Source organism: Phycodurus eques, chromosome 21 (genome assembly GCF_024500275.1).
Source record: "Phycodurus eques isolate BA_2022a chromosome 21, UOR_Pequ_1.1, whole genome shotgun sequence".
Classification (NCBI taxonomy): Eukaryota; Metazoa; Chordata; class Actinopteri; order Syngnathiformes; family Syngnathidae; genus Phycodurus; species Phycodurus eques.
In genome coordinates, this window is record NC_084545.1 from 4,946,748 (window position 1) to 4,962,511 (window position 15,764).

Below are 15,764 nucleotides of genomic sequence, written 5' to 3' on the forward strand. Positions count from 1 at the left end.
TTGCCAAATAAGTGAGCCTACACATGCAAATCATTTCAAATTGTTTACGAATGATTGAGGGAGGGCTCGTAACTATTTTGTCCGCTTTTTTTTTTTTTTTGATGAATGCGTTGCCATTGCACAAACACCGCGGGCTCTCGCCAACTAGCGATCTCACACTCGCAGGTGCGAAGGTGTGCTGTGCGTGACTTGTGCTTGACTTGTGCTGAGTGTGTTTGCTGTGGCTGCATCCTGACTGGGCCTCACTTGTTCTCCGCAGCTCGGCTGCACCGCGAGCTTGACGCCGAGCCGGAGGAGGCCCGGCGGGCGCGACGGGCCGGGCCGGGTTCGCCGGGCCCAGGAGCTCCTCTCTTTCGGGCGGGGGTCCCCGCTTATAGCGGGGTCCGCTGGCGGTGGTCCGGCCATGGGAATCGCGGTGCTTCTTATCAGGCCCGGGCAGGAGGCGCGCTGGGCTTCCTGTGCGAAAATCAGAGCGCTTTTCCTCTCGTTGTTTGGCTTCCTCTCCCGACGCGAGACGCTTCCCAGCAGCGTGATTGTCCCCTTCGTCTTCAAACGTGGCACAAGGCTGCTTCCGAAAGACTTGATCTATTCTTGAGACGCCCCCCCCCCCCCCCCCCCCACACACACACACACACGCACACACACTACCACTACCTTCCCACCACTAGAACTCTGCTGCTGCTCCCCGCCCCATCACCAGTGCAGACAAACATCACTTAGTCGCGGATATTGGGCTTTCGGGTGGAATTTCGGGCTGCACCTAAAATGCTCTGGAGCATTTACAGCTAAATTTCATTTGATATTCTGCAAAGTTTTGAGTTCAATGTTAACAAGGATCTGGATTGCAAAAGTCATAACAGTTTAGACATTTTCAATTTAAGTTCACATATTAAGGTTAGAGTGCATTTTAGGTCAAATTTCCCCCGAAAGCTGAATCTCCCTAACGTTTCGTCTTTGTGACTGTTGACCTTTGGCCCCCGCATCCTCGGCGGAAGCCGCCATCCCACCTACACGGCCGCACATGACGAGCGCTTGTCGAGCTGGAGTGGACTCGCGACACTGCTGAGCAGTGGAACGCCAGCGCACAAGCCAAATGATAGAGAAATTATCTATATATAAAAAAAATATATATATATATATATATATATATATATATATATGGAATATCAGGACACTTGCTTCACTATTTATTTATTTCTTATTTGCTTGTCGTCACGGACATCCATTCCATTCATCCATCCATCCACCAGCCACATCTATCGGAGCTGCTTTGCTTGTTTTTTTGTGTCCTAGAGTGGTACTATCACGGGTGCGTGTCCCCCGAGCCCTGACCTGACACCCCCCCACCTCCCTCCACACACACACATCCACAAAAGCTGTGAGTTTTTATTGCTTCCCCCCTGCAGCAAGAAGGCCAAATAAGAGAGAATGGACACGAGGTTTCATAGTTCTCTGTTGAAAAAAAAAAGAACGACGCCTACCATGTAGGAAGTCTGCCGAGAGCGTGTCGATGATGTCATTATGACAGCCCCTGTTGTCTTTGTGTTGGAAACAGCATTGAGCCATTTGCATGAAGGACTATCTGGGCCACGCACGCACACACACACACACACACACACACACACACAAAAGTCATATTATTATTATTATTATATATTATATATTATATTATATATTATATATTATATATATATTATATATTATATATTATTATTACCATGAAATTAGAGAAATATAATATTACACAAGCAACACAGTTTTTCAGAAAAAAACATTTGAAATATAGTCTGAAAAAGGAAAAAAATGGAATATTGCATTTCATTATTTTTTTCCCAATATATTTGTGACATAAAGGACAGTATTTTACATGAAAATGAGTGGTAAATATATATAATTCTTCATGAGAAGAATCTTTTTAGTCAGAAATTTCTACAATTGCAAGGATAAAATTGTAGTTTTACAATAACAAAAATTCATATTGTGAGAAAAAAATGTGTTAAAAGTATTAAGTGTTATTTAAAAAAAAAAAAAACATTACAGTAATTTTAACAGAAAGAAAGTCAAAATTTTAAGAAGAAAATATAAAAATATTGTGAGGGGGAAAGTATTAAAAAGGAACGACAAAGACAGGAAAAAGTCATCATTTTTTACCAGCGATACATTTTCAATATTTAAAAAATAAAAAGCTTTTACAACAGTATTTGGATATTATTACCATAAAACTATTCTGAACAATGTCACAATATTGCAAGGATAATATTAAAAATTTGTGATGGAAAAAAAGTGATTTTTTGTTTGTTTGTTTGTTGCCTTTCGCCCGAAGATAGCTGGGATAGGCTCCAGCACGCCCGCGACCCTCGTGAGGAGAGGCGCAACGGAAGATGAACTATTACACAAAAGTTTCAAAGGAAAACATTTTGGAATGATGTTACATAAAGGCACAAAACAATGTGGTGATAATATGGGAATAAACACATGTAGGAATGACACATAATATAATGTCATATAACAAAAAAATATAATACAATATATAATTTTTTTTTACTTGTAATATTGCCACTGTTGTTTTTTTTTTTAATCTTTTTTTCCCAAGCATGTGGCCCTAATTGTCCTTCATTCACTTGACATGCGTGTGTGTGTGTGTGTGTGAGTGTGTGTGTGTGTGTGTGTGTGTGCGTGCGTGCGTGCGTGCGTGCGTGTGCATGTGTGTGTGTTTGCATGCGTGCATGTCCCTTTCTATGAGTTTCTCCCAATGTGATCCGCCCCTTGTATAAAGATGTTCTATGAGTAATATATGAAGCTAATATTTAATAATTTTATACAACTAACTTACATATGACCACAAATGACAATATTTGTATGACTCTGTCAAGACATATTTGTTTTTCAATTGTTTGTATCAGTTGTTGTTGTTGTTGTTGTTTTTGCATTAAACTTTGCTTACATTTGTGTACTGTTGTTTTAAAAGTCGTGCTTTATTTTGGGCTGCAGACAGGAACAGTAAAGTGTAGTTAGTCAGTGAACACACACACACACACACACACTGAGTGGCTGTGGAGTGATTGTTGTGTGTCTACTCGTCTCTATGTGTGTGTCTAAAAAACCTTTATCTCCACATCTAACACTTATTTTTCCATTTGGAGCGAGAGTACGTCTTCCTGCGATGCGTTTGTGCGTGTGTGTGTGTGTGTGTGTGTGTGCGGGCGTGTGCGTGTGCGTGCGCGTGTGTGCGTGGCATGCACAGGGTGGGGCGCACACAATGTACACCCCGAGAGGAAGAGCAATCAGGGAAAAATATGAGGGGCCGTTTGGGACATTATTCAGGATTAGCTCTCACACTTACTATTCAAATGCTTTCACACGCACACACACACACACACACACACACACAAACTACTTAAAGGCTCTCATAAACACAACTCAAACACTCTCATACACACGAGTCTTGCTCATGAAGACAACTCAAACACTGTGAAAGCATTTGAATGACAAGTGTGAGACCTAATCCTGGATAATGTCCCTAATGGCCCCTCATAGAAAAAGGCTGGAACACACCTCTGGGATATAAAAAAAAATAGATAGATAGATAGATAGATAGATAGATAGATAGATAGATGGGTGGATGAGAAACGATGGATGGATGCCAAATGTATGTATGAATGAAGGGAACACGTGAAATGTACTGTATGTAAATCGTGTGTAGACGGAAGTGATGTAAAGAATGGCAGGAAGTGGATGATGACGTCGCGGGGGACGACAAGACACGTCCACATCCTCGCAAACACAACAACATAACTACTACATTGTGTCACAACACACACACATATACAGTATATATTTATATACAGCGTGTACAGCTGCTGAATTGTGTCAACACAGCTGAGTGTCCTCCTCCTCCTCCTCGTCTTCCTCATTAAAGGTGTGCCGGTCCGACATCCTGGTCCGCGTGGACCCCTGCGAGCGAGGGGCTCCCCGCCGCGTCCACACACAACCCCATCCTGAGTGTGACCCACAGACAGGAAGTGCTTCAGGGCAAGACCAAGGTGGAACATCACACGCAGGCTTGATAACATAGTCGACGTCAGCGGTGTAATGAATGCGGCTGTGCAATGCCTGTGTCGTCCGTTAGACGGTAGGTGTTGTGACGGTGGCCCGGGCTCTGGTGTCCGGTGTGTTTCGTTGCGTGGCCTCCAACTCTGTGGGGACGGACCACCTGGACATCCGCTTCTACGTCACAGGTGACCGCACCGACAAAATATACCCCCCCCCCCCCCACTCCCCCCGAAAAAAAAGAATGCGAACTTTATCGCTTAATAATGCAGCATGGGCTCTCCATATTGTGAAACAATGTATGTAACAAATATAAAGTATATGTGATAGATGGATGGATGGATGACAAACCATAAAATCACAGGCATGTTTGTGCGGTCACTTGTTGCTAGGCAGAATTTGTGGAGCGCAGTCATTGGAAGAGGAAGTCAGACAGACGCACACTCAGAATTTTACTCCCGCAGCATCCATACGGATGAAGATGAAACACTTACCATGAATTAAATATAAAATAAAGTGTCTTGTGACGGGTTTAAGCATTCGGCTCGGCTGACCCAGAATCAGTTTATTGTGTTGCTCTTCCCCGCGGTCATTGTAATTACACTGTTAGCTTGTGTGCGTGTGTGTGTGAGAGAGAGCGAAACAGGAACCCGTGGACTCTTATCATTGCACCTCACCGCCACCCCTCAACCCGTCCCGTCCCGCACGCCGCACTTCCTTGGACTGGCAGCTCGGCTTTATTTCGGGAGGCCTCGGGGTGTTCGGGAAAGATAAACACTATCTGCCGTCAGGAAACTCTCGAGTCGTTTCCACGGGAAGTTTCAAAGGGCTAAAGTAAATAGAAAGACCTTTTCTCGCCGTCTTCGCGTTGTCCACAATAGCCGTGGCGACATCAAAGGTAGTCCAAAATGGCGGCCAGCTCGCCTCCTTAATAGGACATGTGACCATGACGTCACATGTACTTCCGGGTGGCTTTCTCCGGCGGCACAACTGGTAAACAAACCCTACTTTGCCATTTGCGATGCGTTTTTGAATCTCCTCAGATGTTCCGGGAGGCTTCGCCGTGAGCCAGGATGAAGAACCGAGAGAAGGCGGAAACCTGCGCCTCACCTGCAGCGCCGACAAGCACCTGTACTCCGCCCTGTCGTGGCGCCGCCTGCACCCCGCCGGCGGCGGGGGCGCGGGCACCAGCACCACCCTGCGCGGGTACCCCTCCACGGGAGAGTTCTCGCGCTCTCTGCGGCTGTCGCTGAGCAACCTGAGCGCCCGGGACTCGGGCGCCTACCTGTGCGCCGCCCTCCACCGCTCCACCGGGCGGGAGGCCCACCTGGTGGCGCGGGTGAGGGTCTCAGGTGAGTCACTTTCGGATTTTCACCATCGTCCTCGTTGCCGGAAATGCTTCACATTGTTTGAGCTGTCGGGGCTTTCGACGGCGCGCTCCTGAATTGAAAAACGGTTCGGTTCCTTGGATCCCTTCAAAAGCTCCCGACAGTTACTAGCTTGGAGTGCTGTAATTATCCCATGAGCTGTACCTTGAGGAACCAAAATGGCCTCCTTCGCACTGCCTTATTTCTGGACATCCTGATGTCTTTGTGCGCGCATGTCACAAACAAACAAACAGCCACTCTCACGGCGTTGCGGCTGTTTGGGAATCGGGTCCCCTCGGCTTCCTGAGGCCCCACCCCGCCTTTGCTCAGCATCTCTTTCACGTGGGAATGGGCTCTCGTCTGGAGGAAGAGCACACAATGGCACTTCCCACATTGCCACATTTACAGGCCCCTGCGCCGGGCCGCGGGAACAATCGGCCAATCAGACACTGTCAGGCCCCGGGCCCCCGCTCGGACAATCATCGATTGTTGTCCGGGAGGAAGATCGGGGAAACAACAATCGGTCGTCTCACTTAAGTGACTTTGCTTCATGTCTGCGGACCGCCGCTCGCTGTAACAATCAGCGCCCGACACGTCCACTTCCTCGCTTCGGGAGTCACTACACGCACACTGGGTGACCAAGTGAGCGCAAAAAAAAAAAAAAAAAAAATGTGTCCACTTCCTTAAATCTAAAGTAAAAAAAAAAAACTCCTAAGTGTCTTTCGGAGTGAGTGAGGTTGAAATCAGATGCGGGCCGCTGAAGTCAATAGAAGTGTGTCACAGTGACTAAAATAGTTTTCTTCTAGGTGCGTTTGTTGTTCCCATACAATACTTCACAATATACTGCAGTGTACATACAATTCAAGGTGTTATCAAGTGCAGCACAGGCGCACATCTATTAGTAGGAAAAGGAACTGTGATGTCTATCTCTATTCCCTAGGGTTAGGCACAACATGTTAGGGGAATTGAATTCAAAAGTGATACTAAGCATGTTTGTATTTATAGTGTGCGTATTCACGACCTGGCTGCACTGCCGCCTAGTGGCCAGAAAAATGTGAAACTGCACGTCGGAAAGCTCAAAAGTACTCAAGACCACTGTTCAAATGCCCATCTCGGTAACACGAGAAAAAAGTAAGCCCACAAGCTAGCAAAAATGAGAAAAAAAACAAATGTGTTTTCGAAAAGGGAAATGATGGAGACAAAGAAAAACTGCCTCCAAGGAAGAACCCTCGAACTGAACCCAGTTCTTTGGGTTAGGGTTCAGGAAAGTGTGCCAGAATTAGGTTTACACATATACGCTACTGTCTACTCGTTAGACATCTACGTAAGTCTGACTTTGTGTTTTTTTCTGGCCAGCTTTGGAGCCTCCGGTGCTGCTGAACAATTTGACAGATTGTACGGTGAACGTCAGCAGCTCGGTGACCCTGCACTGTCCCACCGAGGGCGTCCCGCCTCCGACTGTCGCGTGGTACAAGAACCAACATGCTCTGTCAGCGGGATCTGGTAAAAAGAAATACAAATAAATAAAATAAATCACCATCTGATGCGAAACCAAGTTATTTTTCTTCACGTTGATGACACCGATCACAGGTATTGTCCTGTCACCAAAGGAGGGCTCCCTCCATATCGACCGCATCACTGCGGAGGACCAGGGCTTGTACACATGCCAGGCCACCAACCAGAGGGGCTCCGCAGAGAGCTCCGCCTACATTTGGGTCAACGGTACGTATGCAATATTTTCTATTGAATACAGAGCGGTTTGCTGCGGTTGCAAAATGAATGCTTTTGAATCAGATGCGTCGGAAAACCCGTCCCTGGAGATTCCTACTCTGGCGTGCACGTGCGTGGTGGCGACTTTCCTTTGGCTTCTCCTAACGCTCCTGATCCGAAAATTACGACAGGTGAGGAGACACGATCGAAGAAATATTACAATACTGCTGTGGTCTTACCCGGAGGTTCCCAAGCATTTTTGATGGACCGGCAATAGAAACAAAGGCGCTTGTTTGTTTCTGTTTACTGATCCGGTCCCATCTCGGGGTAATCTTCTTTTCTTCCAAAAACCTCCAAAGGCTTGTTTTTTGATGCGGGATGCTTAGGCCCCATGTGGCGAAGCAATTTTGACGGCTTCATCGCCTCATTTGCGAGACCGTCGTGACATATTACGCAGAGCGGGTTTGGTGTGTGCGTGTCAACTCGGAATAAATTCGTACCTTAAGTAGGACTGCTGATATTGTCTTTTAGCTTTTTCGTCAAAGTCCTAGGCTCTTTTCCCTTTTCGAAGAAGCTCGCCAGACAAGTTTGTTTTTGTTGTTGTTTTTTTTTTACTCATTTTTGCTATCTTGCGGCCTCGCTGTATCCCGTATTAGATAACCGAGATGAGCACTTTTACAGAGGCACAGGTGGATGCACTTGACTTTCAAAATAAAACGACACTGATGATCAACAAAATACTTTTTGTTCAGTCTTTGTTCACCAAATAGCCCAGTGGTGGGGGACCCCTGGTGGAACCTAAGCCTTAACCCTCACCCGAACGCCACCCCATATGTGTGGGTTGCGCGCAATCTACCTTGTGCAGGCCAACAGCTCCCGGTGCAAATCCGAGTACCTGTCAATCATCCTGGACTCTGGAGACGGCCCCATCGAGGAGCAGTGCGAGCGACTCCAGTATGATCCCTGCCGCTGGGAGTTCCCAAGAGAGCGTCTCAAATTAGGTACGTTATCAATTGAACGTGGAAAAACGTCCCATTCTTCTTGTTTTTTTTCCTCGAAGGATTCCGGGAATGTCAGCAGAGGATGTATTAAGATGGCATCATAGATGCTCCGACTTTCTCATACCTCTTATCTAATGATCATTGGGAGGGACTCCTGTTCCATCAATCAGAGTGTATTGTCTTTGACTGGCTAATTAAGAGCACAGTGGTAAGGTGTTTACTGACACTAATCAGCCATGAGGGTGGTGTTCGGTCAAATGTTCTCCTGACGAGCTTCCAAGTCTTCTCTTATCAGACGCTCACTTCCAGGATGGGCGAGAATATGTATCATGTCCCACCCAGGCCGTGGAGCCTTTGGGAAAGTGGTGCAGGATTATGATTAAGGTTGAGGGCTGTGTTTATGGTTATGGTTAAGGTTGGGTGAGAAGCTGAAAAGTTATCAGTCACTCACTTCCAGGATGGCTGATTGCGGTGTCGGCGGGCGTCAAATGGTTCAGCTCGTGTTGGAGAGAGACTGAAGCCAAGCGTGAGAGCGCGTACTTGCCTTTTCGGGCAATGTCAGTACAGCGCGACCCCGATTTAACCAATTTTGGATTGAACGGACAGAAAATAGCGTCCCAAAATACTTTCCGGTTGTATCGTTGACAAAGACCGTTAGTTCCAGAATTGGCCGATATGGTTTACTGGTGCCGGGACACGTATTTCCGGCTAACAGACGTGTCTACGTGCCTGTGAATATTCGCATTCATCCAGGTCATTTCATTCTCAGGTCATTGTATCGATCGCGACTGGACTGTTGTCACCAAGTCAGGCTAGTCTGTCCTAAGTAAGCACTAACTTGTTGCACGTGAACTGATGAAACCTGCTCGGTTGAATGGTGAGCAAATGGCGCCCTGTGGGATGCACTTTGATGCAGACGCCGCCTAATAATAACAAGTGCCATGTCCCACCCAGGCAAGAATTTAGGCTGTGGAGCCTTTGGGAAGGTGGTCCAGGCGTCGGCGTTTGGGATCGATAACGCTTCAAGCTGCAGGACGGTGGGTGTTAAAATGCTGAAAGGTACAAAACATGTCTTGTAAGTTTTTCCCTGCAATTGTGTGTGCGTGTTCAACCCCGTTTATTTCCACCTTTCATCCGCCAGAGGGCGCCACAATCAGCGAGCACAAAGCCCTGATGACCGAACTGAAGATCCTCAACTACATCGGACACCATCTCAACGTCGTTAACCTACTGGGGGCTTGCACCAAGCCGGGAGGTGTGTGGGTGAACATGGTTACACACTGGATAAGGGTTAGATTTAGAGTTTGGGTTAGGATTTGGGTTAGTTTTCAAATTTGGATTCGGGTTAGGGGTCAGATTTGGCTTTAAACTAAGGGTTAAGGTTAGGGTTAGGATTGGGATCAGGGTTATGATTCTGCTCAGGGTTTGAGTTCAGATTGGGATTAGGAACGGGACCATCGTTACGATTCCGATACTGGTTTGAATTCAAATTGGAATTAGGGTTAGGACTGCGGCTCGGTTGAGGTTGGATTTAAAGTGGAGTAAATAGGGTTAAAGTTAGGGCTGTGCTGGTGTTGGGTTTGGTGTTAGGATTGGGATCAGGGTTTCGATTCGGATCCTGGTTTGAGTTCAGATTGGGATTAGGATTAGGATCAAGCCTGGGGTTTGAAATTGGGGTTAAAATTCAGGTTGGGGTTAGGTTAAGATTCAGGGTTGGGTTGAGGTTAGAGTTAGGACTTGGCCTAAATTTGGGTGGGGATACATTCAGGACACAACCTGTTATTTGGATTAGGATAATTGCAGTTGGGGTTAAAAAATGGGATTTGGATTAGGTTGGAGTTCCGATGTGTGTATACATGTGTGTGTGTGTGCGCATCACAGGGCCACTGATGGTCATCGTGGAGTATTGTCGCCATGGAAACCTGTCCAGCTTCCTGAAGAGCAAACGAGAGGTGTTTGGGGTGAGTGTGAGCGAGTGTAGTTGAATTGTCCAAGATGCTATCAGTCACATTTTTCACAATACAGAAAAGCTTCACACACACACACACACACACACACACAACAAAAACATTCAACTTCTGCAATCTTGTTTTGACGTTGCGATGAAGACCTTATCTGCTCCGTGGGGCCCCACCTTTACTTCCTTATATCTCCTCTCACAACTAACCAAACTTAAATGTCGGTTGCTCATGACAACACCGGAATGGCACCAGGTAGAGCGTAGACCTCCACCAAGGCCCAAATGTTTTTTATTTATTGTGTAGTTAAAAAAAAAATTGAAGCAGCAGTGTATTTGACTTATTTTAATTTCATGTGCCAACATGTTATGGAATAGATTGGGGCGGGGGGGGGGGGGGGGGGTATATGTGTGTGTGTGTGTGTGTGTGTGTAAATTTACATTTTAATTTACAATTCATTACAACTTCAAAATGTAATGCAATTTTAGGATCGCTTTTAATTATAATTTTTACATTTTGTCTTTTGAATTTTACCTATTTGCTCTAAATGTTTTTATTTTGTAATTTTAACTTAAATTCAATTTCATGTTATTCTTGCTTTGATTTTTAATTAGAATTGCAATATGAAATTTTAAAATGGTATCTAATTTCAATTGAATTTTTTTTACAATGAAATCAAAATTAATTTCTATGTAAAAAAAACATTTTTCAACTTTTTTAATTTTTATTTTTATGCTCCAGGTGGCCCAAAGAAAATCTGGAGAGAGGAGTTGTGATGGTCAGACAGTGATGCATGATGACAATAAGTCAGGTGGTGATTGGAGCCAGTAGTTACATTATTATTACTACTACGAGCAGTATGTTCTGTACATATATAAGAAGATTCCAAATATTTCTCTTTTAATTTCTGATAGGTGACATATCAGACTCATGCACTCCATTATTTCTGGAGGAGCTCATCTCCTTCAGCTTCCAGGTGGCGCGAGGAATGGACTTCCTGGCATCTCGCAAGGTCTAATTGTCGTCAACTTTAATACATAAAACACACGACAGTTGTTTTTTCTGTTTGTTTTTTGTTTTTTAAACGACTGTACCCTCTTTAGTGCATTCATCGAGACCTGGCGGCCCGTAATGTTTTGCTGTCCGACAACAAAGTGGTGAAGATCTGCGACTTTGGCCTGGCCAGAGACATCTACAAAGACCCCGACTATGTGCGAAAGGGAGACGTAAGTCCACGCACACAAATATATATATATATATATATATATATATATATATATATATATTTTTTTTTTTTGGACCAAATCCTACCCCTTTACAGCAGTAATAATAATCATTTATTTATCTATTCATATATATCTGATTAATGTTACGTACAGTTAAATCTTATTTTTGCGTTTTGTTCATCCCAATGTTGCCGCGCTGCGATTGGCTGTCAGGCTCGCCTCCCTCTCAAGTGGATGTCTCCGGAGTCCATCTTCGACAAAGTGTTTACCACTCACAGTGACGTGTGGGCCTTCGGCGTCCTGCTGTGGGAGATCTTCTCTTTGGGTAAGACGAACGCTATCGGTGATAATCTGTGAAAAACAGAGACTATTAAAAATAATAATAATAACATTCTTTTGATCGTTTTACACTTCCAACACACTTTAAAAACATTCAAACTCATTTGAATACTCACACAAAACTCCAAGTATAAAATGTATAGAAAATATAATACATATTGTAGTGTCTGTATGTTAGATAAGTGCCTTTAAGAACAAAAAACATGTAACTTTTTTCACCAATCCAAAAAAAAAAAAAAAAAAATCACAATTTATTTGCATGAAATTTTTAAAAAAATTCCCAAATGTACAAATTAATCCTGAAAATTGGCAACTTCTTTTTTCGGAAATATGTGTCTATTTTTGTCAGAAATGTACAACTTTTTTTACCTCCCCCCCAAAAAAATAAAATTATTCTTACAAAATTCAAATTTTTGCCCTCAAATTTTCAATTTTTTTTATCATAATAGGGAACTTTTTATTTAGAAAAAAATGCAACTATTTTCCACCCCCAAAAATGTATTTATTCTCAAAACACTTGATTTCCCCTCCTCCCCTTAAATTTATAACACTATTTTAAAAAACCCACACGCGTACTCTAGGGGCGTCGCCGTATCCCGGCCAGCATATCGACGAGGAGTTTTGCTGCAGACTGAAGGTGGGAACCAGGATGAGAGCGCCTGAATACAGCACGCCCGACATGTGAGGTCGCCACGTGAAGTCGTTCTCGATTGTTGCGGCTGGAGTTAACGTTGTTTTTGTACGTGCGCATGTCGTCCAGTTATAGGACCATGCTGGCCTGCTGGGAGGCCGAGCCCACCGAGAGACCCTCCTTCTCCGACCTGGTGGAGATCCTGGGAGACCTGCTCCAATCCATGGTGCAGCAAGTCAGTCCGAAACACTATTGAGGGCTTTTATTTTCATTTATATTGACAAAAAAAAATATCATTTCTACTAATAGTAAGCGTAATTTTTGTAAATAAATAAATGAAGTAGAAATACTGTAAAAAATTGTGTTTGATAATAATTTTAGTACTAAAGTACCCTTAAAAAGGTAAATTTTCTAATCATGCATTTTTTATACAAGAAAGAAAAAGGGTCACTGTAGCAAGCAGATGGGCCTCGTCTTGAGAAAAAAAATAAGTTACGACAAAAAAAAAAGTTTGATTTGCATTGCTAGGACGGGAAGGATTACATTCCTCTGGGATCTCGTGTGGAGTCCGGGAACGGCAGCAAGACGTTCCGAGAAAAGCCTCTTGCTGTCACTAACTTGAGGTAAATACTGTCCATGATTTTATTACAGTTTACCACACGTTTATTTCATTTACTTTGTTTGGTATTACTTTTAGCTTAATTCCATTTTACTGCAGATATAGTACATTTTGGGAAAAAAGACATGACATACTTACTCTAAATTGCCCATAGGTGTGCATTTGTCTAAAAAAATAAAAACAGTGGAACCTCGATAGAACAGACTAATAGCGGCCGGGGGGCTGGGGATGGGGGGGGGGGGGGGGGGGGGGGTGGTCTTCCGATATGCTTGGTCATGGTGACACTTGTTGACGCACAGTACTCATCATAGGCGATTCGCTTTCATGAGCCATGAGGAATTAGTGTGCTTCCTAGTTCCAAGTTTGTTGCCAAAGGTGAATGACTTGACAAAAAAAAAAATTTACAGTACCAAAAATAGCACGTTCGATACTCTTAAGGACAGTTTTCCTCAAGAGTTAACACTGCCGCCGTGCTGCTCCCTCTCGGTCGCTTGCTCTCTCTCTCTCTCTCTCTCTCTCTCTCTCTGCTTGCGCTCTACGCACAACAATGCCCCACATTCAACATGGCTGCCACATAGGCAAGGGAGGTACGTCTTTTAGAATTGGTCATATTGTATATCTGTGACCCGGAAACACGTCAGTCCCATTCTCTGCCTGCATTGCGCCAGTAAACAACAGCAGCCAATTCTGGAACTGAAAATAAATATATATAAATATATCTAAAACAGATATTTTTTAGATTTTTAGATATATAAAACAGATATTTATTTTACAAATTTTCAAGTTTAAAAAAAAAAAAAATTTCATTACTTTAAGTTCACAAGCTATTGTCGATAGCGAAAAATGACACGAGCGCGGTTGTGCAGTTACATGCGTTCCGTGGTGGCCACGCTGGACACGTTTGAGGAGATTCCCTGTGAGGACGAGCATCATGGATCTGAGGTGAGGAAACACACAAAACACACACACACACACACACGCACACACACATACATAATTAGCGACACGTGTGTGCTTCAGGAAGGTGACAGCGGCATGGTCCTACCGTCAGAGGAGCTGCAGCGTCTGTCGTGGAGGAACGACGCCGGGCGCAACCGGGCCTTCCCGTGCAAGGAAGCCCCACTTCTCCATGGCAACGGGTCGGGCACGTTCGCATGCCGGTGGGATTCGGCCCGGGGCGGCTCCCCTCCTCCCAACTACAACTCGGTTTTCTTCTCCCATTAATATGAAAGTGTAACAATTCGAGCTTGTAGTTGTATTGGTACCTCATATTGTGCTGAAAGGGAGGAAATGCTCCTTTTATGCTGACGTTATATGCTGGATACGTGTATGTGAGTGAGTTTGTGTGTGTCACATACCTGTAAGTTCCCATGACAATTTAGTGGGAATTCATACAACCTGTTTCAATAACACTAAAATATATATATTTTTCCTTTTCAAAATGGCCCAAAATGTTTTGCATGTGAAAAAACGGATTCTTTTTCTACTCATCACGGTGCAATTTTTGTTGTTGTCCTCCTTATTTTGACAGGTTTGACATTTTGATGAAAAAAACTTTAAAAAAAAAATACAATTTTCTATTAATTATAGTGCAACTTTTGTACAAAACCCTCAGTCACAAGAATTTAATAGGAATTTGTACAAAAAAATACCAGTAACACCATCCATCCATTTTCTGTACCACTTCATCCTCACAAGGGTCACGGGCGTGCTGGAGCCTATCCCAGCTATCTTCGGGCGAGGGCCGGGGTAGAGCCTGAACTGGTCACCAGCCAATCGCAGGGCACATATCAACAAACAACAATATGCACTCACATTTACACTTACGGGCAATTTAGAGTTGTCAATTAACCTACAGTGCATGTTTTGGGATGTGGGAGGGAACCGGAGTGCCCGGAGAAAACCCACGCAGGAACGAGGAGAACGTGCAAACGCCACACAGGCGGGGCCGGGAATTGAACCCCGGTCCTCAGAACTGTGAGGCAGATTTGCTAACAAGTCTTCCACCGCGGCGCCTAACAGTAACACACCCTCAAAAATGTTGAAATATTTGGACATAATTTCAAAATGGCCAAAATTGTTGTTTTTGTAACCTTCCCCCAAAAATGACAATTTCCTGTCCATTGCAGTACAATTTTTTTTGGTCCAAAATCTTACAATTCAGACAGAATAACTGTAAAATGTGGACAGATGTGTTGATACAGAATTTAGTAGGAATTCATACAAAATGTTTAATTGACACCCTTTTTAAAAATATTTGACTAATTACAGTGCAAAAACCCACTATGTATTCTCATGAGAATTTCTGAAGTCTACCAACTATTGTGCAATTGCTATTTTTCAAAATCTCCAATTTAGCCAAATTGACCCCCCACCCTCACAAAATGCCATTTTCTTACGAATCATACGGTCCAATTTTTGTTAAAAATCGAACTAATTTTTACAGAAAAGCTTCCTAGAAAACATGGAAAATGCTGTGTGTGTGTGTGTGTGTGGGAGGGGGTGGGGGTATTCAGGATTTAACACGTTTTCATGAAAATTGAGTTGGAATTTGTTCAAACATTTAACAAGTTTCATTAACAATTCATATAAAATACAGCAAATACAGTGCAATTTTGTACAAAATCCTACTAAATACTCTCAATCATTGAAAAGGACACGACTTGATCCCTTATCACAATGGACGTATGTGTTTGTACTAAAACATGTTAATGCTGTAATATTTTAAAGAGATAACTAGTCATTAGTTTTGAATGTAACATGAATGATGTGAAGATTTCTTTTTTTTATAGTCCATTCCTCATACATTTACTCCCTTTTTAGTGTGTGTTTTTTTTTTTAAACAAAACAAGATTAAGCTGCA

The 15,764-nt window shown here is 43.7% G+C and overlaps 1 protein-coding gene across 7 annotated transcripts in view; it reads left to right on the forward strand.

The window, feature by feature from the left end:
• flt1 (fms related receptor tyrosine kinase 1) overlaps positions 1-15,697 on the forward strand; it is a 31,170-nt gene extending 15,473 nt beyond the window's left edge. The window contains exons 11-29 of one of the 7 annotated variants that reach the window (XM_061665982.1): positions 3,920-4,043; positions 4,130-4,238; positions 5,094-5,402; positions 6,774-6,920; positions 7,008-7,139; positions 7,212-7,318; positions 7,993-8,128; positions 9,083-9,187; positions 9,270-9,383; positions 10,010-10,089; positions 10,828-10,897; positions 11,001-11,098; positions 11,190-11,312; positions 11,526-11,637; positions 12,233-12,332; positions 12,412-12,517; positions 12,811-12,905; positions 13,768-13,843; positions 13,922-15,697. In XM_061665982.1, the coding sequence (XP_061521966.1) occupies positions 3,920-4,043; positions 4,130-4,238; positions 5,094-5,402; positions 6,774-6,920; positions 7,008-7,139; positions 7,212-7,318; positions 7,993-8,128; positions 9,083-9,187; positions 9,270-9,383; positions 10,010-10,089; positions 10,828-10,897; positions 11,001-11,098; positions 11,190-11,312; positions 11,526-11,637; positions 12,233-12,332; positions 12,412-12,517; positions 12,811-12,905; positions 13,768-13,843; positions 13,922-14,125 (2,347 nt within the window). In that variant the 3' untranslated portion in view covers positions 14,126-15,697. Of the gene's footprint in view, positions 1-259; positions 2,554-3,919; positions 4,044-4,129; positions 4,239-5,093; positions 5,403-6,773; positions 6,921-7,007; positions 7,140-7,211; positions 7,319-7,879; positions 7,958-7,992; positions 8,129-8,897; positions 9,006-9,082; positions 9,188-9,269; positions 9,384-10,009; positions 10,090-10,827; positions 10,898-11,000; positions 11,099-11,189; positions 11,313-11,525; positions 11,638-12,232; positions 12,333-12,411; positions 12,518-12,810; positions 12,906-13,767; positions 13,844-13,921 lie in introns of those variants that run through there. The other 6 variants (XM_061665983.1, XR_009767353.1, XR_009767354.1 and 3 more) reach the window with 6 other exon arrangements.
• Positions 15,698-15,764: the final 67 nt, after the last annotated feature.